This window comes from Rhinolophus sinicus, linkage group LG14 (assembly GCF_036562045.2).
Source record: "Rhinolophus sinicus isolate RSC01 linkage group LG14, ASM3656204v1, whole genome shotgun sequence".
Taxonomy (NCBI): domain Eukaryota; kingdom Metazoa; phylum Chordata; class Mammalia; order Chiroptera; family Rhinolophidae; genus Rhinolophus; species Rhinolophus sinicus.
Window position 1 is genome coordinate 34,903,198 of NC_133763.1, and position 26,929 is coordinate 34,930,126.

General features: G+C 36.8%; 1 protein-coding gene across 4 annotated transcripts in view; it reads left to right on the plus strand.

Annotated features, from left to right (window-relative positions):
• SNX7 (sorting nexin 7) overlaps nt 1-26,929 on the plus strand; it is a 599,355-nt gene that overhangs the window by 398,064 nt on the left and 174,362 nt on the right. The window contains exon 1 of one of the 4 annotated variants that reach the window (XM_074318368.1): nt 17,814-18,071. The exons of 2 other annotated variants lie outside the window; for them this stretch is intronic. In XM_074318368.1, the coding sequence (XP_074174469.1) occupies nt 17,892-18,071 (180 nt within the window). In that variant the 5' untranslated portion in view covers nt 17,814-17,891. Of the gene's footprint in view, nt 1-17,813; nt 18,072-26,929 lie in introns of those variants that run through there. One more of the 4 variants, XM_019747064.2, reaches the window with a different exon arrangement.

Below are 26,929 nucleotides of genomic sequence, written 5' to 3' on the forward strand. Positions count from 1 at the left end.
ATAAATTATGGTACTTTTTTCTGATTACCATGGAAAATAGTAAAGATGATTTTTTATATGTTAAAAAAAAAATCTTTTCAGAGGTGCAAAAATTAAGACAGCAAATAGCAAATATCAAACCAAGTGTTTATTATGTTATAATATTTAACAGGAAGTTATCTTGGCACTCTGACAAATCCTAGCCTATTATTCTGAATATCTAACTTCTAAAATGTAGAGCTCTTTGAAGTCTGCAACACCAACATTTTTATCTGCATGCCTACAAAGAGAAATAATATCAAGGTCATGACACTTGACCACATAAACTATGGAAATGTCTGGAAACATCATCCATTGGTAGAAGAATTATAAAGGCTGCTGCACAAATTCTGATTGATAATAGTAGAGCAATACACTGTAAATGTGAGGAAAGCCAATTACCCCATCCTACATGAAAGTGGGATATCTTAACAGCCCTTCTTCATCCATGGTAATGTTTTTACTTGCTCTTACCAGTAGTTTCTGAGCTGTCCAAGGCCTGGGATTGACCCATTTACTGATTGACATTTATGTAAAATGTTTTACTAGCAGTGAGTGTGTATGAACCTCGTATTTGGTACAAAAAATGGCCTCACCTGAATTTTTCCTAAACATTATCTCAAAGCCCCTTGTGCTTCTCAAGAACATTCATGCCAGCAAGCCTTGACCTCTGGTCAGTGTTTGTTCTTTCAGTCTTTGTCTTGTCACATTGATTCCTGAACCACGCCTGATTCTAATTTCCAAGGTCCACCCAATTGCTACTGATAAGCTCTTGCTCTGTCTTTTCCTACCATCTCAATTGCTTCTGAATTTCCTCTAATAACTTTGGTCTCTGAATTCTCTGAGATTCCTGGTAACATTCCCACCACCTGTTCTCAGTCTTAGTAGCCCACCTGTTTTTTCTAAGCCTTGCCAAAGTTCACAGAACTGGTCCAGCAGGATGATTGGATCAGAGGCTCTTTCTACATTGTACTTTTCCGTGTCTACTTGTATTTAAAACTAAAAGTAGAATTGGGAACTTAAAATGCAGGAATGAGTAGCATGCATATAGGTAGAAATCTCAGAAAGTTGGTTTGTTGGTTGCTTAGTGGGTGGGTGGGTTGGTTGGTTGGTTGGTTGGTTGGTTGGTTTATAGCAAAGGCTTACCTTCCCCCAACTTTCCCTTCATAGGCCTTAACTTAATTTTGTTCTTGTTTTTGAGTAAAGCGTTAAGATCAAAATAAAGCCCACTATCCCCAGTCAAAGAGCTCATAGTAAGGGTTCAATTATTTGTTATTACTTTTGTTATTGCTGAATAACTATTTGTTATTGCTATTAATGATTGCCACATTCACCATTTTAAAAATCAAATGGTCTTATTGAAAGCAAATTCAATCATTTTAAAAACATTTTTAAAAATTTAGAAAAATAGGAATCTCCTTTGCTTAGGAGCAAAGTCCTAAGTGACTTTGCTCTTTTGTAATGGAAAAGAGAGAGAAATAATAAAATAGCCTTAAATCAATTTTAGGATTTTTATAAACTTTCAAGTATAGCAGCCCTTTAAAATGGTCCCATCATGCTGTGACCTTGGATAAGCCATATAATGTCTCTCTCAGTTTCTTCATCTGTAGAATATGGAAGATTGATAGCAGGAATTTAAAGAACAATTTTTCCCCTAAATCTCACAGATATATGATTTTAATCACATAGGTACATTGGATATACTGAAATGTATTACAGTAGCAATCATGTCTTGTTAAATACATTATTCAAGGATTCAATGTTTTTCATAAGCAACAAGTTCAGTTTTTAAAAAATTCTTTGAACTGAAATTTGTGATCTTAAATACCCTTATTATTGAATGGATAGAGTTTTGAAATAGGTAGAAATCCAGTTGATAAACTGCTTTTGATGCTGTTTAAGAGTTTAGGGTGGGTTTTGATACTGACAGGGAAGTTAAAATAAAATCAAGCATAAATTACCTACACGGGGAAAATAGTATATGGCTTGAGTTTTTTGTAGTGCCGAGGATCATAAATAAATGTCTGAACTTTTAAAATATACTCAAGCTGAAAGTTGAAAACCTAATTAATTTCTAAAGTAGAAAAAGATTTTTATAAATTTATGAATTTGAAATTCTGCTTACCTTTATAAGAATCACTTGAATTTTTATTATAACTCTTATTACATCTTCTGAATTATAATTCTTTGTAAGTCACCTTAAACATTTTTAAAAAATTGTGTGTTGATATATAAAATAAAGAAATAAACAGATTTCAAATTCCACTCAGTTACTCAAATCAGATTCTGCAGTCACTTTTGACATCAACTTTTTTTTCTATATCCCCACATCTCATCAAACAATGAATGTTACCTATTCTATTATCTCAACATCTTTCCAGTCTGTCTTTTTACATCATTCCCCAGTTGCTGCTTTCATTGTGCATTCAGTTGTCTTTAAAAACTTGATAAAATGCTTCCTAATTGGTCAGATGGTCTCCAGTTTCTCTTGCTATAAGCTTTTGTTCATAGAATTTCCAGAGTGAACTTTCACAAAATGACAAAAGAAAAACAATTCATTAATATTATTCCCCTGATCAGTGTCACTCAGTGGCTCTCGAACTTTCAGAATCTAGTCCAAACTGTACACAAGAGCATGTAAGGCACCTAACAATTCTCCTTCCACCTTTTGATGACCCCTCCTTCAAACTTCTCCAGCCTCATCTCACATAATGAGCCTCTGGAATGCTATGTTTTAGACCCACTGAGCTGCTTGTGAGTTTTCACCATACTATGCACTCTCATCTTTCTCTGGTTGGACTATTCTTCCTAAGCTGTGCAGAGCCAGAGCAAACTGTCTTTGAATTAATAAAGTGTCAGATAGTTGTTTTTTTTAAATTAATGAATATTGGCTAATAACCCAGGTCTATGAGCAAGACCACCCAAGGGGTAGGTGTCAAAGTCGATGGATGAGCACCTTGTCCAGGGAGCTAGAAAGAACTGAGAGAGAACAGACAAGTCTCAACTCTACCTGGCCCAACACAAGAGAGTTATCCATAAAAGAATACCTTCTTCTATCACCATTTACCCCTATGTGTCTTAGATTATTGGGAAATGCATAGTGGTTTTGTGATCAATCATGGAAGTGACTGGAACTTCTGGTTGAATGGTTACCATAACTTCCTCATTCTCAAGATGCATTTGTTCTTTTTCATAAAGGTGGGATAAAAAAAAACTTAATTTCTGACAGCCTCTGCAATCCCTAACTTCTTGAGAGAATCTGTACAAAGTGATAAAAAGAAATAGTGGACGTATCTACTTGAATCTGGGGAGATATACCCACTTGATCTGAAAAGATATAAAGTATGTTTATTATGTAGAATAAAACTCAAAAATTCTATGTTTTGAAATTGTATATTTTAAAATTCTGTTATAACTTTTATAACAATTTATCAATTATTAACATCCAATTGCATCTTTGCTTCCTGGCATGAAAGACCAACTTTAATTTTCCTTGAGAGAGTATATAGATTCTTAAATACAGCATTATCAGTGGCAAAAAGGAGAACAGTAATTACTTGGAAACAAGAAACTGCTCCTTCAACAAAGGAGCGGATGTTGGATTTAAGCAATGGACTCCATTTGAGAAAAGTGTTTCCATTAAAAAAATCAATACTTCTAGCTCTAGGGGGTCATGGAAAATGTTTTTAGATCTTGACAAAAAAATTAAGCGCTTCATAGCGTTTCACCTGGCAAACATTTTAGGTTTAAGATTTGTCAGCAGACTTTCAAACTTGAGAAGAAAAAAAAAACACACCTCTAAGTATTGATTCATAAAGGATTTATAGAATCAAAATATCATAAAAATGGTAACTATGGAAACCAAGTGCACAATCATATCTATGGTAAAATTGCCTAAGTCAGAAAAGAGATGCATATTGTTTACTAATGTACATTTTCTTTATATACTAAAGACTAGGTGAGAAAATAAATGAACTTAGTTTCCCTAATAACATAAGTTGAATGAGTTCTGAACACTGGTTGGCACTGATTTCATGTTTTTGGGTTTTTGAGGGTTTGGAGAAATTTTAAAGTCTTGCAGTTTTTTGAGGGTAATATAAACTGCTAGAGGTTCATCTTTCATCCCAGTGGCATATTTGATAATTCAGTTCAAAATCAATGACAGTTCACCATTCTCCACAGGGCTTCAATGTTTCTATTTGAAATCTACAGAAAGTTGAGCCAAGTACAAACAGAAAATTTTATTTTGGATCCCCAGCTGGGATAATTCTGTGGTAAGCTGAAAAATGAAAAGACCCATTCTTCTAAGGCTCAGTCAAAATACCCTGACTTTAGAACCAGAGAATTATCAATGAAAATAACATATGTGAACTCAGTTAAATGTATTCATTTTTTCCCCTCAGCTCACCGTATATCAACAGATTTATCCTTCACAATTAAATAGAAGGGAAACTTGCAAATTCTCCCATTCCACTATTTTATGAGTTATAGGAAATAAAAACGAAACAGAACGCAAATAAGAACTCTGCTTAGAAAGCTGAGTCACAGAGGCAAGGTGGTGTGAGGGAATTACATGGAATGTCCTCCAGTGTATGGGATCTGATGGGACACATACACAGGTTATTTCTTTATTAAACATGAAAGGGATTATTAATAACACTAATTATGTCGTTCACATGTAAGTTTAAAAACCTGAAAGCAACTCTGATGTTTTTATTATATGAAACAATTAGACTGCCTAAGGGGAGAAAAGGAACATGCTGGGTAGGTGTGGCTGTTTCCTTGTGTGCAAAAGCCTCATAGTCTGCCCATTTAGTTTCTACTCTAAAATAACCTAAGAGGTTTAAGGCTTTCAATTATGTTTTATTTTTCCATAGCTCTTTCTAAATGCTTATAGGCATCTCACACATGTATATCCTTTCAAATATTGTTTTCTTCTTGCAGTGGAGTTTTTTTCTAAGCAACTAGTAAATATTAGCTTGAATCCTAACATCAATTTGATTCCTGATTTGGGTCATTTTTATAAGTCACCTGTGTATTTTTCCTTGACTTTGCTTAATCTTTCTTTGAGCTTCTATACTTAACTCTTTCTTGGATTAGTTTTCAATAAACAGAGCTCTGGACCATTCTGTTGATATAAAGAGCTACATTTTGAAGATAGCAAAATGGCAGTTAGATATTGATTTATTGATACTGGAACTTTACAACCACAAATCCCATTAATCTCAGATTTCTGGGCCATGATGGATTCCAAATGTGTTGATGTTATTGTTTTGAACTATTCAAAAAGTAGCACCAACTACAAGCAAAGAATCATACATGGTAAATTCACAGATGGGACCTCAGAAATCAACTCCAGTCCCTCAGTTCTACAGATAAGAAATGAGCCAAGAGACATTACGTTATGTACCCAAGGATGCACATTTACTAGGTAACAATGATGGCACTTGAAGGTAGGCCTTATGATTTCCTCTCCAGGGAGGAATACCACAGATGACTTTACCTAAGCCAAATATTGGCATGTGTTAGTAATCTAGTATGCTTCTTTAATAAGAGTTACTCACTCATTTGCTTTTAATTAAATGAAGATGACGATGATTGCAAAGATAGATAGGTAGCTACATAGATAATAGATAGATTATCTAGGTATAAAGTCCTCCAAATCTGTAATAAGCAAACAACTAAATTTGCTTAAGTGAGCAAAAGATTGAATGGAAATTCAGAACAGAAGATACAAGAATGATCAATGAGTATATATAAAGATTCTCAACATCATCATCAGAGAAATTTAAATTAAAACTATAAAGATATAGCATTACACACTCACTAAATGGCAAAAATATAAACATCTGATAATATCAAGTGTTAGCAAGAATGTAGAGCAAATGAGACTCTATATATTAGTGATAGGAATGTAAAATTATATAAGCAGTTTTCTCCATTTGGCTATCTCTTACAAAGTTTGATCTAGACATTCAACTTTTAGATATTTACCCCAAAGAATGGAAAACATACATACACATAAAAATTTGTACATTAATGTTTATAGTAAATTTATTAAACGCCAAAAACTGAGAGTAACTCAGTATCCATCAGTAGGTATATGGATAAATTGTATTTTCACAATGAAATACTACTCCGCAACAGAAAGAATACATGACTGATACACACAAAAACATGATAGAATCTGGGCACAGAGGAGTACATTGTGTCCAATTCCATTTATGTGGAACTCTACAAACAACATATTGTGTATATAGTAACAGAAAGTGGATCAATGGCCTCCAGGTGCCAAGGATGGGTATGGGAATTACTTGGCTGAGGCTCAAGGGAAACTTGGGGTGATGGACATGTTTTTATCTTTACTAGAGGTAGTTTCACAGGTATATAAATTTGTCAAAGCATATTGAAATGTACACTTAAAATGGGTGCATTTTGTCATGTAAATTATCTCAGTAAAGTTGACTTTAAAATATTACTTTTTCATTTATTGGTATAACACATTTTATAAGTTTATGATTGCCTGTGGAAAAATAGATATTTTTAAACATAATGCCATTTAAAATGTATAACTTTAAGCCAAGGAAACTTCACAGTATTTTTCAAAAATTAGAAATGTACATAAATACCTTTGACTCAGTACATCCATAACACAGAACGTATACTAGAGTTTTACACTTTCATGTTCAACATGATATATGTACAAGGATAATCACTCCATAATTGGTCATAATGGTAAAAAGAAACAAATAACCTAAATGTCTGTCAATAGAAGATTGTTGGTAAAACAAATCAGGTTACATTAATTCAATTTAATACTATCCAGCTATAAAAAAAAATGGGAATGTGCTTTATATACTGACGTGGAATAATCTGTAAGATACACTATTAAATTTAAAAAGTAAGTGCAGATCAATTTTTATAGTCTACTACCTTTTTGGCTTATATTTGCTTGTGTATGCTGTAAGTTCTCAGGGAGGTTACACAGAAAATCTGTCAAACTAGGTGTTCTGAATGGAAAACACTGTGATTAGGAGTTAGGAGTTGTGGAGGAGCATTTTTAATGTATCCTGTTCCAAATTTTCTGACTTTGAACCATTCAACATAAATAGAAATAAAAATCATTGTAAGGTTTTTTAAAAAATGAGAATATAATTGGTATACTAGGAATAGGCAAAAATAGACAAAGGAATGGATTAGTGTTAAGGAACGGACTCATAAATTTTTGTGAACTGAGGTCATCATAAAATCATGAAAATAGAATTGGCTATTTCATAAATAGCATTAAACAGTAAAAAAAAATTGACCTGAATTAGTGAGCAATGTTTTCCAATCTAGTATCAGAAAAGCAAACTCAAACTAGTTTCACAGAATTTATTGGCTCACCTAACGAATGTTCAGAGGAATACTAAATTCTTGTGTGGCTTGATGCCACAATGCACACAAAATTACCAGGACCTGGGTCTCATCTCTTAGTTTTGTTCTGCTTTTTATCGGTGTGTTGGCTTCATTTTCAGATAAGGTATTTGCCTGAGCTAATGCAGCTCTGTACATCATCGTTTTCTCTTTTCACATCTAGTGAATAGTCCAATAATTATAAAACAAATTGAATTTCATCTATCAATTGTAATTCATGGCATTAATGGTCTAAAGAGAAAAAAAAGTGTGATTTTCACAATCAAAGCTAGAAAGGCATTTGATGAAAGACAAGCTCTATTTTTCACAAAAGACATTAGTCAGCAAATTAGAATAGAAAACCTTTAACTTGGTAAAAGATATACCAAAACCTACAGCAAATCTTGCACCTAACTGAACCTTTTAATGCATTCCCCTTAAGATCTGGAACAAGACAAAAAGGTCCACCAACACTGGTGCTATTTAACGTACTATTGGAAGTTCTGGCAAAGGCTATAAAGAAATAAACAATATAAACATTAGAAGGTAAGACATAAAACTGCCATAATTTGCAAATAATGTGAACATCTACTTATGAGAGATTTGGTCCTCTATACCAACAATATGAGAAATTAACTTTAAGAGGATAACATCGACAACTATAAGAACAATAAATTGCCTAGCAATAACTTTAAGAGAATACAGAAAACCTCTATGGACAAAACTTCAAAGCTCTAAGTAACATAGAAAATAATCTGAATAGTCATTTTGTGTTTATGAATGATGTTCAATATTATAAAAAAAAAGTCACTACTCTCTAGACTTACCTAAATATTGAAGGAAATCACAAACGAACTTGTACGGTTTTGAGGAAAGATTAATTGATTCTAAAATGTATTGTAAGAAAAGAATCGGTCCATGAATAGTTAAGTCAACCTTTAAAAACAATAGAGGGGGAATTTGTTCTACCAGATATATTAAGATATTCTACAAAATATAGTAATAAATGTAATACATATTGGTCTAATAACAGATAAATGAACCAATGACTATTGCAATGAGTCCAGACAGATCATTATATATATATAAATATTTTCTCCAAATTGCATTTCAAAATGGTTATAGCAATTACACTCCCCCTGTATAAAAATTCCCATTGAACCAAATCCTCTGCAACATTTTGGTCTTGCCAGATTTCTTCATTGATTTACAGTGCTGCCTTTATTGTACATTAAGTTCTCATATATATATATATATATATATATATATATATATAAGAATTTAATGTTTGTTCATTGCTCTAATTCAAGCTCAGACATTCTCATGAGGGTACACAAAAACACGCAACAATAATAATGAACGCCGCTCAGCAAGACAGCGCCACACATCGACACAAACACAGTGTGAGACATTGATAAACCAATGTCATGAAACCTTACCGAGCTGTTTGTACAGTGCGGCCAATGTAAGTGCACGGTGGCAAGTTTGCAAACTTAATTGTCAGACCTTGTATATTGCTTAGAGGTGTGTGTGTGTGTGTGTGTGTGTGTGTGTGTGTGTTCAACAATATTTAAAAAGAACAAAAAGCAACTTCTCTGGAACTTCTAACCTGCCTAGTCCATCCAGACAAATCCTTGAGGCACAAAGTTGCAGATACTTGCAGTAAGATTCCTTCTGCATTCACAGAGTGGTGCATGCCAAGATGATGAAACCCTGACAATGTCTGCTACACAAGCACATAAACACAAACTGAAGATAGAAAACAGGTGTATGCAATAGGGGAGAGCACTTAGTAGATACTATTTATGACTTTCTAGTTCTTAAATTTTAGCTGTTTTTTTTATTTTATTATTATTACTGATTATTTTATTATTATGCTTTATCTCCTACTTATATTCTTTCAACACTTCATTAAAATGATTAAAGGAAAAACAAAGTGTTTTTCTTGACATGAAAAAATAAGTAAAAAGAGTTCCCAATTAGGAAAAAATTTCCCAGTTACAAAAAGCTGTTAATTGTACAGTCTGTTTTCTGCAGAGTACAAATATGAAAATGTTTTATTTTTCTTCAATAATTGCTCTGTTTACTTTCCCGTTTTGGTCTCTTCAGACATCTTGAGCAGAATATATAGCTGTGCATTTATTTTCAGATGTTAAAAATCCAGTTGATCCCATCTGATAATTCAGTGCTTACCTTCTCTTCACTGCCAGTGCCTGCAAGATATCAAATAAAAAGGAGCTGCTGTGTGATGGACAGTTTCATTCCTCTTGCCTCACCACATCTGTCCTCCTTCTTCTAGCATCTCCAGGGTTGGGGAAGGAGAAAAGGTGTTAGAAGGGGTAAAAGTCTTACTAGCAAAAGTCTTACTATTATCGCTGCATATAATGGGGGCAAAGTCTACTAGTTATTGTCTACTCTGGGCTGATGATGTTCCTGGCACAAGAGGGTGCCTGCATGCTTCTCTCTGAGTCCTTTAGGAAGCCCTAGAGGAGTCTAATTGCTCAGTTCCCTCATCTAACCCTTGTATGCACTCCTATCTAACCCTTCCTTATATGTTCTCACAGCTTTTGGTGCACTCCAGAGCCTCCAGTTTCTGGTGTCTTGTCAACTGGCCATGTTCTTGAAAGTGGTGATGGTTTGGGGTGCCAGTAAGAACAGTGGAACAGATATCTGCCACGTCCATTTTAATTATGTGATCCCCACTTTAGCAACATGGCCTATACTGTCTTAATTAATTCTCACAACAATTATATGAGACAAGTACTATTTTTAACTTCTTTTTTCAAATGAGGAAAGTGGACTCAAAGCACTTGAAAAGCCTGCACCTAACCATTGAATGCAGGGCTGGACAGAACTGAAGCACACTGACTTCAGAACCTGAAGCCAAATGACAATCAATAGCATGCAGGGCGGAAAGGAAATCAAACCAATAGAGGTAATTGCATCCAGGCCATGTTCAGATATGATGAATCATCCCTGTCTACAACAGAAACATTACTCATTTTCCTTAACATTCAGTGTTCATCTTCCCTGAAATGTGCTGGTTGTTTAATAACTAATTTGTAAATGTCAACACTTTGCCCTTTGGCTTATCTTTTCTAGATTCCATAACTATTAATGGAATTTAGCTATGTTTAAAAACATCAGTTAGGCTGCGGTTTTATCACGATTAGAATTCTGAGAACCTGTTTTCCTATTTCCTTCAACATGGACATATTTTGAGGTTATTTTTGTAAACATAGTTTAGTAAATAATCTCCTGTATTTTACTTGTTTTTGTGAAAGAGGATAATATTCTCGCTTCAAAATCCAAATCACTTGGAAGACACAGTACTGTTTCCTACCTTATTAACTATACAAATAACTCCAATATGCAAATATATGATTAAGTATATAGGAAAACTAAAAAAGTCTACATAACAGCTTCCACAGCTAATTGGTATTTTTTAGGGTGGTCTCAGCATGCAAGATCAATATACAAAAGTCAATCACCTTCTTTTTTTTTATTATTATTATTGGGGAAGGGGAACAGGACTTTATTGGGGAACAGTGTGTGCTTCCAGGACTTTTTTCCAAGTCAAGTTGTTGACCTTTCAATCTTAGTTGTGGAGGATGCCGTTCAGCTTCAAGTTGTTGTCCTTTCAGTCTTAGTTGTGGAGGGCGCACAGCTCAGCTCCAGGTCCAGTTGCCATTTTCTAGTTGCAGGGGGCACAGCCCACCATCCCTTGAGGGAGTCAAGGAATCGAACTGGCAACCTTGTGGTTGAGAGGATGCGCTCCAACCAACTGAGCCATCTGGGACCTCAGCTCAAGGTGCCGTGTTCAATCTTAGTTGCAAGGGACGGAGCCCACCATCCCTTGCAGGACTCAAGGAGTTGGACCAGCAACCTTGTGGTTGAGAGCCCACTGGCCCATGTGGGCATCGAACCGGCAGCCTTCGGAGTTAGGATCACGGAGCTCTAACCACCTGAGCCACCAGGCTAGCCCTCAATCACCTTCTTAATTATCAACAATAAGCAACTGAAATTTGAAATTTTAAAAATGCCATTTATAATAGACTAAAATATGAAATCATTTTGAGTTAACAGCATTCATATAAAACCTATATGCTTAAAACTGAAAAACATACTAATAAAAAATAAGTTAAATAAGATCTAAATAAATTAAATCTATGTTTATGAATTTAAGACATAATATTTCTAAGATGTAAATGCTCCTCAATTTAATCTATAGGTTCAGTGCAATTCTAATTTATATCCCAAGGTTTTTTAAAAAAATATTTACAAGTTGCTTCTAAAATATAAAGAGAAAGGAACAGAATAATCAAAACAATTCTGAAAAAATAATATAGAAGACTAACACTAACTGATTTAAAGACTTCATACAGGAACAGTAATGAAGAAAAGAAAAACGTGGTATTCATGAAAAAGTAGACACACAGATCAATGAAACAAAATGGAAAGCCTAGAAATAAACCTACCCAATATAATCAACTGATTTTTGACATAGGTACAAAGGCATAGTCTTGTCAACTAAAGGTGCTGGAATAATCAGATGAGCATATGCAAAAATATGAACCAGGCCTAAATGTCACACCTAACATAAAAATTAACTCAGAATGGAATTACTGATGTTACTGTAAAAGAATACAATTTCTGAAAAATCTGTATTGTTGTTTGTCTTGAAGTTGATTTACGTAGTAGGATACAACACTTCTAAGAAAATTGTTCCCTTTCCCCATAGATGAAAAAAAGATGTTCCCTATTACGGCCTATTACTGAAGACACCCATGTAGAAAAGGACAAACTAAGGTCTCTTAAGGCTCTTAGTAAACCATATTGTTTTAAAATAATTATTTTTAACTTTATGTCTGTTTTGTCAAACTTCAGCTGTGGTTGTTTTCTTTTGATGGTACTAAGCTATAGTTACACTTAGCATCTAGTGATCTTGCTGGGAAAAAAAACAATCACATATAAATTGTTGATAGCATGTAAATTATTTTAGGCTAACATTGATAATTAATAAGTGATCATTTTTATGAGCACATACAAATATGATCTTTATAATTTAATATTCAGATTTCTACATTGTGTAACATTTAACATGTCAATCATTTTGCATCTTAATATAATGCATAAAATGTTTATGAAAGTTGCAGGCACGTCAGAATCTCTTGGTTCAGACTCTTGATAAATTGGCTTATGGCTTCTGAAAAAATGGATATAGTCACAGACAAGTCCGACAACTTCTCAAGCAATAAATCATTGGGCTCATTAATTATTGTATGAGAACACACTGAAATATATGAGTAACTAAAGAAATCATTTCAATATTTTAGTGGCTGTGAAGATCTAATGTGCCATATATAGTTATATTAACAAGAAAAATACAGTTATTGAAGAAAACTAAAATTTTATTGAAAGATGTACAATATAATCTGAATAAATGCAGAAACATTCTATGTTCCAGTATTTTATCTAATAGTCTTAAAATATCAATCTTTTCCAAATTTATGTATGTCTGTTAACATATGTATATTTAATGTAATTTAATTAAACTTGATGAAATCCCTAATAAAATTTTTGAATTGGACAAAATCACTCCAAAGTTTTTAGATGAAAGAATTGATGCATGAGCATTTTTAAGGAAATTGTCTTATCAGAGAATAAATCTTATTAAAAAGCAATGGTGACCAAAAATATATAGTAGTAAGCAAAAAATTACACAGAAATATCAGTGAAAGAGAAGTCCTGATAAAGGGTTCAAGAGTATGTAAAAGATATTCATATAGGAAAAATAAAAACTTGCTGATTTCAAACCATATTACAAAACTATAGTAATCAAAACAGCATGGTATTGACATAACAACATATGCATAAATCAATGGAACAGAATAGAAAACCAGAAATAATTCCATGAATACATGGTCAATTAGTTTACAACAAAGAAGTTAAGAATATATAATGGGGAAAGGACAGTTTCTTCAATAAATGATGTTGGGAAAACTGGGAAGATACATGCAAAAGAATGAAATTGGACCACTATTTTACCCCATACACAAAAATTAACTCAAACTGGACTAAAAACTTGAATGTAAGATCTTAAACCATAAAGATCTTAGAAAAATATAGGCAGTAAGCTCCTTGACATGGGTCTTGGCAATTACTTTGTGGATCTGACATCAAAAGCAAAAATAAGAAAAGCAAAAACAAACAAGTGGGACTATGTTAAACTAAAAAGCTTCTGCACAGCAAAGGAAATGATAAAAAAAAAAAAAAAAAAGGAAAGAAAATGCAACCTACTAAATAGGAAGAATATTTGCAAAACATGTATATGATAAGCAATTAATATATCCAAAATATATAAAGAACTTTCACAATTCCATAGAAAGTAAAACAAACAAACAAACAAAAACAAACACCAAAAAACAAAGAATTCAATTAAAAATGGGCAGATCTTCTGAATAGACATTTTTCCAAAGAAGACACAGATGGCCAACATCACTAATTATTAGGGAAATATAACAGGTATTATGCTAAGTGAAATAAGTCAGAGAAAGACAAATACCATATACTTTCACTTACATGTGAAATCTAAAAAAAAATAACAACTGAGCTATCATCTCACACCTGTTAGAATGGCTGTTATTTAAAAAAAAAGGAGATAATAAATGTTGGCGAGGATGTGGAGAAAAGGGAAAACTTGGCACTGTTGGTGGGAATGCAAGTTGGTGCAGTCACTATGAAAAACAGTATGGAGGTTCCTTAAAAAAAATGAAAATTAAAAGTAGAGCTACCATATGATCCAGCAAAACCACTTCTGGGTATTTATCAAAAAAAACCTGAAAACAGTAACTTGGAAAGATATATGCACTCCCATGCTCACTGCAGCATTATTTACAATTGTCAAGATACAGAAACAACCTAAGTGTCCATGGATGGATGAATGGATAAAATTGTGGTTGTACACACACACACACACACACACACACACACACACAGAGGAATATTATTTGTTAGAAAAAAGAATGGAATCTTGCCATTTGTGACAACATGGATGGACCTAACAGGTATTATGCTAAGTGAAATAAGTCAGAGAAAGACAAATACCGTATAATTTCACTTATATGTGGAATCTAAAAAAAAATAACAACAAACGAATAAACAATACAAAACAGAAACAGTCTCATAGACATAGAAAACAAACTGATAGTTGCCAGAGGGGAAGAGGTTGGGGGCAAAAAAGGTGAAAGAGAATAAGAGTACAGATTCCCAGTTATAAAATAAGTCATGGGGATGTGACATACAGCATAGGGAATATAGTCAATAATATCGTAAACTCTTGTATAATGACAGATGGTTACTAAACTTAGGATGGTGATCACTTCATTAGGTATACTAATGTTGAGTAACTATTTTGTGCATCTGAATCTAATATAATATTGTATATTGACTACCTTTTAATACTCTGTGCATCAGCTCAACGAAATGGGTTTCTCCCTCACTGAAGAAGAGCTGGCTGCTTCCATGGCTAAGTGCTCGCCTCACCACAGCAGCAGCTACTCCTGGTAACCCCTGCCACACAATCTGGAGGACATCTGGATTTGTATTTACTGGGAAAGATACATTGTGTTTGCTTTTCCTGCTTAGCAAATTTTTCCTGACATGATCATCCATGAGCTTACTGACTGGTTTATTTCTAATCAGATTTCACATATAACATTTTTTTTCTAACAAATTAAATAATCTTCCAGCAAAAGAAGTCAAGCCTTCAGACAATGCATATGGGGGACTTGTCTCATTGTGAGTCCCATTACCAGAAACAACTGATTTTATGAATGGTGGAATGGCATATTAAAAACACAATTATGGTCTCAGATCATACCTGGAAAGTACAAGAGAGAAAGAGGGAACAAGACATATATTCCCAGAACCAAACTAATATATGATATTATTTCTCCTATAATCAGAATAAGGGTCCAGAAACCAAGGGACAGGACTGGGTAGGGTTCCTCTTAATACTATACCTATACTTAAAGTTTTGGACTATGCTGGTTTAGAGGCTTTCATACCCCACTAAAATCTCTTCCATTAAAGAATCCAGTGATGATCCCATTTAATGGGAAGCGAAGACTATTATGGGAATTTAGGATTTTTTATGCCACTGAATAAGCAGTCATACTATGTTGGTAATTAAATTCAAAATTTTAGTTGCAAAATATCAATAGGATTGCAGCACAACTGCAGGGGAAAAGACATATTAGAGTTGGAGCTGCACCAATGAGTTAGGTTTGGGTTTTCTTCCTTTGAGATGCTGAGGACTGTATTCCCAGGTGCTTGAGGCCTAGCTGAACTATACTCAGGAAGGAATGGGGGGGAAAGAAAGTATATGAAGAAACGTTTTATTAATATTGGGCAGCCAAAGGAGTGAATTATAAGGGACTTATTTTCTTTTTGTGGCTGAGCAGCATCAATCTGGCCTTTCTATATTTAGAAAATTGTTTGCCTTAGGAACCTCTGTTATGCTTGACCAGGTGGGCCAAGATCTACTGTCCTGGGTTTTGAAACTAAAACTATTAACACAGAGAAACAGGACTGTGGGGCATTTTCGTGGCAGTAATAGCAGAGGCAGTTCTCAGAGGCCGCTGCTTATTTTGGTGACAGCACCTGGAATCCAGTGACATCAGTGTCAATGCTAGTAGGTAGAAGTGGTATGGCATTGATTGTTCAGCAGTGGTGGCAGCAATGTTTGCACCATTAGTTCTGTGGCAGGGTTTTTTGCTATTATCCAAGCTGTGTAGTCTTGGTTTGTTCTGCCCATTTTCTGAGTCTGTCTCTATGCTCTCTGGCAATTCTGTGAATCACAGTATCCTTAAGAATTTCCTGGTTCGGACTGCAATGAGAAAACCTTGAATCGTCCTCATGAGCCAAAATGAGCTTAGAAAGGAAAAAAATAGCCTTTTAATAACTTGTATTCTTTATATACCTTAGCAGAGAACCTTTTTAAGTCAGTGCATCTGATGTGGTTTATTAATAAATAATGTGATCCCTAACTTTAAAATGTTATAGTTTAATAAGGAATGTAAGGCATTTAGATGAAATAAATATCTAAAAGATGGAATAACATTAAATGCTAACTTGGGAACAGACTGTGTCATTTGTAAAGTCTTCCTAAAAGATATGAGACTATAGTTAATTCCTGAAGGATGAGCAGGCGATGGTATGTGAACAGGGATCATATAGCACAGGAAGGAGACCCAGTAGTCACCATGCAGCCAGAGCAGCTTGACTGAACAAGTGCAGATATGAACGGAAACCAATGAGAGGTACATTTGAGTGATCAACAGGTAATACATTAAGGCCTTTGTCTAACCAGAAACAGAGAAATTCTCCATTTCCTCAAATATCTTAAATACATTTTTTATTAAGTTAAAAAAATTTAAATATTCGGTTAAATATTTTGCCAGGAAAGGTTTTATAAATCAAGTCTGAATTAGCCTCCTCCCTGGTTGTGTGAAAACTTCTTAGACATTCTTTCCAGGGCCTATGCGATGAAAGAGGCCTAGGGCAGTAAAGAATAAAACTTGCATAGTTCCAAAATATATCAATTTGCATTCATTTTTTCCATTTTTTAAATTTAGTTTTTGGGTGTGTGTCTGTGTGTGTGTGTGTGTGTGTGTGTGTGTGTGTGTGTGTTTTAATAATAAGCAGTGAACAACTACATAATCACAGCACTGCAATGACAGCACAAAGACTGAAGATGGTTTCTTGATGGCAATGTCCAGTCCTGCTTTCTGTCCTCCGATCCTTGTAACAATTTTGCGCATTAACTTCAGGAAGATTTCCTGGAGTAAAATTACACATGAAAGTGGCTGAAAATAGTTTTTAAATCCAACTTCCCTGGCTTGACAGTGAAATGACCACACAGTCCGGTCACTGGGTCAAAAATAAATTACAAAAACAGAAGAGCTTTTCATGTCTTTTATTTTTCTGCATTAGCCTTAGTAAAAAGAGAGGCTCGCAAACCACAACCAAGAAGAAAGGCAACCATTAAAACACAGGAAATACAGTATTGGCTTTTTCTCTTGGCGGGAGGGGTGGGCTGCCTTCCAGTCCCGCCGCGGATCCGCTGGAGTTGATGCTTCACTCTGGCTCTTGCGGCCACTGCCCGCTCGCGCGGAAACCCTCGCTCGGCAGCCCCGGGCCAGGTTGGGGCCAGGACGCCGTCCTCCTACCTTTGAGGGGACACCGACCCGCACCATCTCAGCCGAAATCTGAGAGCCCAATCCCGCGTGTCCGCCAGGCCCCGGACCAGGTGGGGATGAGCCGGGCACCGCGCCCGGGCCGGCAGTTCCGCGTCTGCGCAGCGGGCGAGGGGCTGGAGCAGGGCCGGCCGGGGAGGTGCAGGAGGCGCGGGAGCCAATGGGCACACTCCGGGGCGCAGGGCTGGCGGCGACGGCCTGCGGGCGCGCACTCTCGGGATGGAGGGCGAGCGCCGGGCATCTCCGGAGCGCTCCTCGGGCCTCCCGGCTGGGGGCGCCGGTGGGGAGAACCCGGGGGACCGCAGCCCCCTCCCGGGCAGCAGCGGCTCCTCTGCCCTGCTGCAGGCCGACGTGCTGGACCTGGACGAGGACGAGGACGACCTGGAGGTGTTCAGTAAGGTGAGGGCGGCGGCGGCGCGTCCCGGGAAAGTTCCCAGTCAACTCCAGGAGTTTGCAGCGCTGGGGGCGGCCGTCCCAGCGTGCTCACCCTGCAGAGGGCTGGCTCCGAGTTGGAAGTGGGTGGGGTCCCCCCACTGCCTGCCGGGGCCCCGCAGCGCGCCGCACCCAGCGCTGCGAGCGGGCAGGGCCCCAATTCACAGTCACTCTCTCCTCTGCACTTTGATCTTAAGTGGGGCAGGGCCGTGACTTCGTGGAGTTTGCAAAGTTGTGATTTTTTTTTTCCTTTTTTTCCTTCTTTTCTTCTCTGACGAGGACTTCTGGGGACAGTGCCTGAGCCCGGGAGGCGGTGGCCCGAAAGTGCCCCCGCCCCTAACATTCTTTTAGGGCTCAGCCAGCACCAAACTCTGGGAGAGAGATTGCCCAAGTCTAGAGAAATGATTCTTGATTTAGTGTTGCTAGTTGTGAATTTGAGACGGGTGACACCCAAGATGAGTCAAATCCCGTGGGGATAGGTGCAAGGGACTCCCCCTTCGGGAGAAAAGGGTTAGGAGGGCGGCGGTACGGAGCCACGGGTCCCTCTTATAGTTAGTTGGCTACCAGTACCCAGCCCACATCTACCGCTTTCTCCCCCCCTGGAGAAATGTAGGAGCCCAGGGTCTTAACTTGTAGAACAGATGGAGAGAAATTGACTCAGGTTAGTGGTAGACTTGTGCGTGTAGACTGGTGGTTTTTCTTTTTGAAAAAAAACAAAAACAAACCCTTTCTGCGGGGCCATCGAATGTCACTCCAGTTTCTCACGTTGCTGCTGGTAGAAGATTTGGGTAGAGATGAGAACATTGTATTAATTGCTGAGAAACCTGGGCAGTAGTTACATGTTACCTTGAGGTGTTAGGTAAAGCAACATATTTAACCACCGCTTTATTTTGGGAGAGCGAACTGAAATTAGAAAGTGAACAGTTATACCCTGACACTAAAGAAGAATACATAAAACTCCTTTCTTTCCCCCTCTAGATTAAATGAAACGGTAGGCACAGTATTGTAGTCTAGATATTCAGTCAGAATGTCAGTTTTGTCCTCTTGGTAAAGTTATGTGACATTTCAAAATTAGTGTTTAAATTGTAGAACAATGGGATTATTTAGGTTAACACTGCCTTTTTATATTCCACATATACTTTATTTTCCAATGAAGGACAACTGGCCTCTTCTTTACTTGCCTTCTAAGATTCTATTAGTTGATGAATATTCTGTTAGGGCTCTCCATTGTGAAACTTCCAACTTGGCAGGAGACAGAGTGTTGGGAGTGGCAACTGTGTATCAGAATCATGTGGGATTGTTTTGTCACATGGTTTCTTTCCCCAGATATTAAGTGTCCCAGTCCTCTCTTAAGAATTACACTTAAGAATGAGCACAGTTGTCAGAGGTGGATTTTAGGTGAAGCTAAGCTTTAGGTGTTCATTTGCTTAGGCCTCTGGAAATGTTGGAAGTTACTAGGAGTCATAGACCTTCTAGGTGGGAAGGGAATGGCAGATTTCAGCCAAAAGCATTGCTAAGTGAACAGTTTTGCTAAATTGCCTAAAACTCTCAGAAGAAAGGATTCTAGATCTCCATGGCTCCAATCAATTGTTGAGATTTATTTTCTCATTCTAAATATAAATTTGTTTTTTCACCTAACGTTGTATTCTTTTTTAAAGGATATAAGCTTCAACCCCATACACCTGGATCCACCCTGCTTGTTAGTGTTGTATAACTACATGTGTTAGACACAAAGAAAAAGTTAAGAACCATTCCTGTAGAACCACATAGATTAAGATAAGGATATAATGTTGGGTAAAGTCTTAAAAGAATAGTTGGAAAAATTTTAAATCAGCTGCCTTCGTATGTTTCAGTAAGTTGAATTTTCAGCCCTTAACCACAGTTAGTGAGGCAAGTACATTTAAGAAAGTGCTCTCCACTTGGCCTCTCTCCCTACTCCATTTCTAGCTGGCTCCTCTGTGGAAGTGTAGCTTGGCCTAGTATGCTATCAAGAATGCCTCCTGAAGTATATAACATTGCCATTTAGGACATTGGGATTGACCATGTTCGTATTCAGTTTAGTTTTAGTCCCTTATTTCCTTAGATAATTTGTGAATGTATACCATGCCACTGTCTAGAAGCTGCTTAAAGAGTAGAATTTTTGACTTATTATTTCTTTTTTTCCCACTGTACTTGTACCTGACAAGTAGATGTTAAGTATTTTTGCATAACATGCTATGCTAAGGATTCCTTGGGGAAAAAATGAAATGGGAGGTTTAGTTCTTGCTATCATAGTCTTGAAGTTCAGGTGGAAGATGTGACAGAAACTCTAAATGGTAACATAAATCCAGAGAGATGGAAAGTAAAACAAACAAAACATTGTCCTAAATTTTCAAATAGTCCAGTGAGGACAAAATGGTGCCAAATTTCAAGAGACCACAGGGAAGGAAGAGAACATTGATTTAAAAGTACAAGTATAGATCTTGGAAGGTCAGAGAACATAATCGATGATTCAAAGAAAGAAAAAGAAAAAGGATAAAAATTATAATAATAGTGTAAGGATAGTGTTAGAACTGGGCCAGAATGAGATGAAGCTTGCAAAAAATTTAATTAGAGATAAGGGGTAAATTACATTTAAAGGAAAAAAGTTCTCCTTTTGGGGGGAAATAATATATTAAAATAAGTTGACTTTTATTAAATAGTATAATGTGTATAAGAAAGAGCAGTTAAAATAGAGCATCGGTAAATGGATCACAGTGAAACACTGAGATGCTTATCTGGTATTCAGTAAATGATAGCTCTTCATATTGGCCTTTTAAAAGGTATTCAGTACCACAAAATAAGATCTGTATCATGTAGGATAATCAGGGAATTCACAGATGTAATTATCCTCATAGCTACTAGTCTCTTTGAGAACTCGGAATTCCTGCCTGTGACCCCAAAGTTAGAGATAGGTAAATATTCTTTCTTTAAAATAATGGGCAAACAGGAAGTTCTCAAAGGTATAGAGCAGTAGGCTTAATTTCAATCTCAAATCTATCAAAGCTACAGAACTATTTAGTATTTTGTTTATAAATCCTATAAAAACAAAGAGATAATCATGTTTTGTAAGGATGGAAAACTAAGATCATTTTTATGGTAAATCAGAAACATACCAATGAACATGTTTATTTGAGCACAGGTTTTGAAAGAATCATTCATATTTTGTAGACTAAATTAGTTTTGAAAGAATAATAGGATATAATTGTTGAGACATCCAGCTCCTATACATATTGGATCTTTGTCAATCCAGAAATTCATTGTAATGATGTAGGGGCATAATTGTAGTATTCAACAATTCCATCAAATACTTAGAAGAAGATATTGGAAGTTTGCTTATTAATTTTTCACATTTGTTCTCTTTAATAGCTGTTATGTGCCTGTGTTGGTCATGGCCCTTGGAAGAATCAGAATTCTCTCCGATAATTTAAATGAAAAAAGTTTAATGCAGGAACTATTTATAGAATTTGGGGCAGGATTTAGGAGCAAACTAGGGATACTGAGGCACTTAGAGATTTGCAGTAGCAAAAAACCATTAGTACCTTTAATTTAAAGGAAAGAGTTGCTGGAGTCCAGTAATAGCTGGAGTTGTGAAGGGAGCTGTATTTACAGAGAAATGTAGTTAGAAACGTGTGATGGCCAGAAATGTGGCGCCAAAGCAGGGAGGAGATAGGGAGTGTTGCCTGAGCTGCTCTTCTCCTGCTCTTGGATCTCTTGCTGTGGCCCCCACTGGGCGAGCTTCTCAGGTGATATCCATAGGGATCAGCCTCCTCCCAGGACACAGAGACTGCATTGGTGGGAGCTGATGGGTGGGGGTGAAAATGAACAATAACTATCATAATACGTAGTACAAAAGTGTGGAGAATAGCTTTAGACAAAGATAGCCACATTTCCATCTCCTATCCCATATGCTCGTCAAAAATGTGACCAGCACCTTCTTATCAAGAGGTGAGATCTATGCTCCTCTGCTTGCATGTAGGTGGGATTGTGGCTGCTTCGGCCAATATGGTATGGCGGAAGTGATGCTGTGCAACTTCCAAGACTAGATCATGGAAATGCAGGCTCTGCTGTGTCCAATAGGACGCTGCTTCTTGGAGCGATGTAAGAAATGCAATTTAAGGCCACATGTAAATACTGTGGTCAGTTGCCCCAGGTGAAGTCCCAGGCACCATCCAGCAATAAGTGGCTGGCTTGTGGGTAAAGATGTCTATATGCTTTCAGTTCCCAGCCCCGAGGCAACCCTACCATCAAATCTTCTCAGCTGAGGCCCCACATATCACGGAGGAGAGACAAACCACTTCTGCTGTGTCCTGTCTGACTTCTTGACACCAGTGAGCATGATAAAATATAAAAACAATAATAGTGTTTTATACCACTAAGTTTCATGATGGTTTGTTACACAGCATTAGAAACTATGACAATAGCTAGTAGTCTGTATAACACAATCAGCCTTCCAAATCTTGATAAATTAGAGTACTTGGTTCAAGAACAGACTATGACATGTAATTGGCATCAGTGTGAAGTCCTGAAGGAAGCTGTTAGTCACTGTAAATACAAACACAGCCACGACATAAGCCTAATGGTGAGGAACAGAGACTGTAAACGCTGCCTGTTTGGAAATCCTGGTGCACTGCTTACTAGCTTTGTTTCCTTGGGCAAGTTACTTAACCTCCCATTGCCTCAGATTATTCATCTGTAAAGTGAGGGAAAAAAGAAATAGGAGGATTAAATGACATACTATGTTTAAAGAGCTTGTACATAGTGCCTGGCCCTTAGTAAACACACCTGAGTATTGACCAGCTATACACAGCACCCCAGGACCCTGCTGTTCCACTTGGCTGCAGTGATGGACATGGGCTGTACTTGCCTGTCTAATATGGCAGCCACTAGCCACTGTGACTTTGGAGCACTTGAAATGTGGCTAGTGCATCTGAGGAGCTGACCTTTTGATTGTATTTAATTTATTTGCATTTAAATGTAAGTAGCCACATGTGGCTACCAGTTTCAGTAGTAGAGGTCTAAACAAGTCAGTATTTTATTACTAGCATGAATTGTGGTTACTCAAGAAATATCCTTGAATGGATGAGTGGTTTCCTACCTCGGTGATCTGCTGAAATATATCAGATACATACACACCTGTACGCACATGTATGCACACACATGTACATGCATACAGGTGTGTATAGTGCCTGCATGTGTGTATATACATATATTAATGTGTGTGTAGTGTGTAAGCCTGTGTTTGTGTGCATAAATGTGTATGCATTCTCAATTGCCCAATTCACTTCAAATCTAGAATACAGGATTACAGCAGGCAGATCATGTGTTTCCTTTCCCTGGCCTCCATCCTGATCCTGCCTCAGAGGGTCTTACCATTTTGAAGGTTAAAAAAAGAGGAACCAAAAAACAAAGGGCTTATCTGGGACTATTTATATTCTTACCACTAGAAGTTCCACTCTCTACCATCACAGGCTTCTTGTATTTTCAGTACTCTTCTAGAAGAGGAAGAGTGGGTGAGTGACGTAGAAAGAAGAATCCTCAAATTCTCCTTGTGAGTGAGTGTATATGGTCAACAATAGAATTAAAACAAATAAGGAAATTGCAGAATAAGTTTGGGGAGACCTTGAATAGGGCCATTTTATGTACAAACATTTCTAGTGGTTTTCAATGACTGAAAGATCAGTTTACAAAAATGACATGCTGTTGAATCTAAACAAATAGCACATTTTCGAGGTCATACGGAGTATTAATTGTACTGTAATCTGAACTGTCCGTGCCACTTCTGAAGTTCTGTTCTACCCTCTGTATTGTAAAGGGGAATTGATGGTTTATGTCAGCAAATGGCAAAGGGATATTATTTCATCTGTGGATGCCAGTTCCATGTTATTGATTCTTAGGAAGGCTGTGTTGCAATGAAGCCGGAGATCTTGTCTGGGCTTAGGAGAAAGAGGGCTTGATACCACAGCACTGTCTTCCATTGTCACAACAAGTGGGGAGGGCTGCAGTAGCAACAGTCTGGCTACACATTTGCCATCCTGAGGCAGAATAAACAAAGGGGATTCACTGATATGTTCTGGCAACCATGACCTATGAAGAAAGGCTGGGAAAGAACACAATGTAGTGTATCTTGGAAAAGACTTGAATCTTTTATGAAGAGTTATTATGATCTAGGTGGATTAAATGTTTGTAGTTTTGAAGATAAAGCTAGAACCACTAGATGAAAAATATGTGGAGACAAGTTTTAGGTCAATTGAAGGAAGAATTTTCTAATTGAAGGTTTCAAAATGAAAGGGATTACTCAGCATGGTCATGAATTCTGTGACTAAAAGCGTTCTAGTAGCATAAGCTGACTGTCCCAGAGGAGACAAGGGTGTGACAGTTTGGCTGTCCCTTTCCACTATCAACAGGATGTTACAAATGGAATTTTAACTTACTAAATTTAACTGCAAGAGCAGTGGAAAGTCTTAATTAGATGGTTCTACTCAACCTTCAGCCTAATTCCCAAACTGAACTGTATTCTGCCATTCCCTGACTCTTACTCCTCTGTTCCCGTCTCTGTTAGTTTTCCATTTGATTTATCTGCTAATGATGTGAGAATTTCTTAGCTATCCAGGGTAAAATACTTAGTGTCACCTTCTGCTTATCCCTCTCACTCACTCTCCATGTCTCCTACACATCTGAAAAGTCCCTATCAGTTTTACCTTCTTACTGTCTTTGGAATTAGTGCCTTTTTTCCTGTCCGCACTGCTATAGTTGGAGTAGTTACATGGTTGCCTCTTAGAACCATTAAAATAGTCTCATCAAGTCTCGGTCTCAGATATGCCTCTGTTCTTCCTGTGCGCCCGCAGCAAATATGTTTCTGGAGCACCCAGCTCTGACCGAATTGTCACATTTTGTCATTGAAGGCTCTTGGTGCTCAGTGTGCACCCTGGCTGTCCTGCCTCACCACTCTCTGTCCTCTGCAGCCTTACTACTCAAAGTATGTCCCATACGCCCATTGCATCACCTAGGAGCTTATTAGAAATGCAGTCTCAGAACCCACTCCAGACCCAATGGATCAGAATCTGTATTTTAACAGGATTCTCGGTGATTTGTTTGCACTTTACAATTTGAAAAGCACTGATCTAGAAGCACTGACCTAGGTTGATGCACGAGCTACTAGGTGAACTTACCTCATATTTTCCTGTAATTATTGTTGTGTAGTTAATGTTGGGTCAACAGAACAAAACCCTCTCTGTTGTCTACGGCCCAGTGTAAAGCCACCTTTTCCCTAGGAGCTTCTTCGTCTCTAGTTAGAATAAATCTCCCCACTCTCTGTGCCCCATGACAGAGTTTTGAATCTCATAATACTACATTTTGCCTCATAAGTAAGTATGTATTTGTCTTTTCTAAAACCTTACTTGCTTCTCTATGGCCTATAAATTAAAGTTATTGAAGGTAGGAGAGGAAGAAATCCAAATATTTATGAAATAAACACATCAGTGAATAATATGGCGTATGACATCTTTCCTGTGTACAGACCCAATTATGGCTGTAATTTGCCAATGATCTGTTTTCAGTAAGTTCAGTTTGTATTGTATCAGTCTTCCCTAGCAGGATACTAAACCAAATAGAATTAAAACAAACTGGTCTTAATACTCGTAAATGCTGAATAAATGTTACTGCTGGATGACAGAACTATGTTGAGTGTCAACATGGACAAAATCTTCTATGTGGATTGTATTAGAAGAAATAACACAAAACATTAAAAAAGAAAGGGAATCATTTAGGAACCTTTTAATACTCAGAAAAACAAATCCTTTTAAGCTAATGTAATAACACCTACCATGTTTCCCCGAAAATAAGATGTAGCCGGACCGTCAGCTCTAATGCGTCTTTTGGATCAAAAATTAACACAAGACCCAGTATTATATTATATTACATTATATTATATTATTTTATATTACATTATATTATTTTATATTACATCATATTATATTATACTAAGTCTTATAGTAAAATAAGACCGGGTCTTATATTCGTTTTGCTCCAACAGACACATTAGAGCTGATTGTCCAGCTAGGTCTTATTGATGGGGAAACATGGTATCTCAATCAGGGGGCTTGGTTGTTAGCAGTGGAACCCCACTCCAGCAAGAAAGGAATGATGGTGAATACTAGTAGTTCCCCAAGTAGATTTGAAGTCTGGAAATGCAGATACAGAGAGGGAGAGGGACTAGCAGAAACTGTCCTCAATGTTATGTTTGCAAAGGGGAGTGGCCATTATATAGCCAAAAATAAAAAATAAAAAATAAATATATATTTGTATGTATCTCCATGGGAACCTATAGGAAGGGGAACTATAGTTCTTTTATGCAGACAACAGTTTTTCATTTGCTTATTGGTCAGTGGCAATGGGGAAAATTATAAGAAATACTTTGGGAAAAGGAAGTCAAAACACTCCAGATTTGAACTAATATACTCTAAAGAATATACTTTATTGAATTTTAAAGGGGCAATTTTATTTCTGCCTCATTGCAGTTCTGATTGGGTGCTCTAGTATAACTTTGATAGCCTGCTACAGTTTTATAAGTGGCCAGCGTGATCAAAGGAAACACTCAATAGCTATGTAGTTGTAGTGTTCACCATTTATTTTATTCATGTATTTATTTGTATTGCACGTTTTGCAAAGAGGACATAAGACCAAAAGTTAAAATAAACATTCATAGTTACTTACTTTAAGAATACGGTGGTACCTTGGTTTTCTAATGTAATCTGTTCCGGAAGACCGTTCGAGTTCTGAAACGTTGGAAAACAGCCCACAGCAAG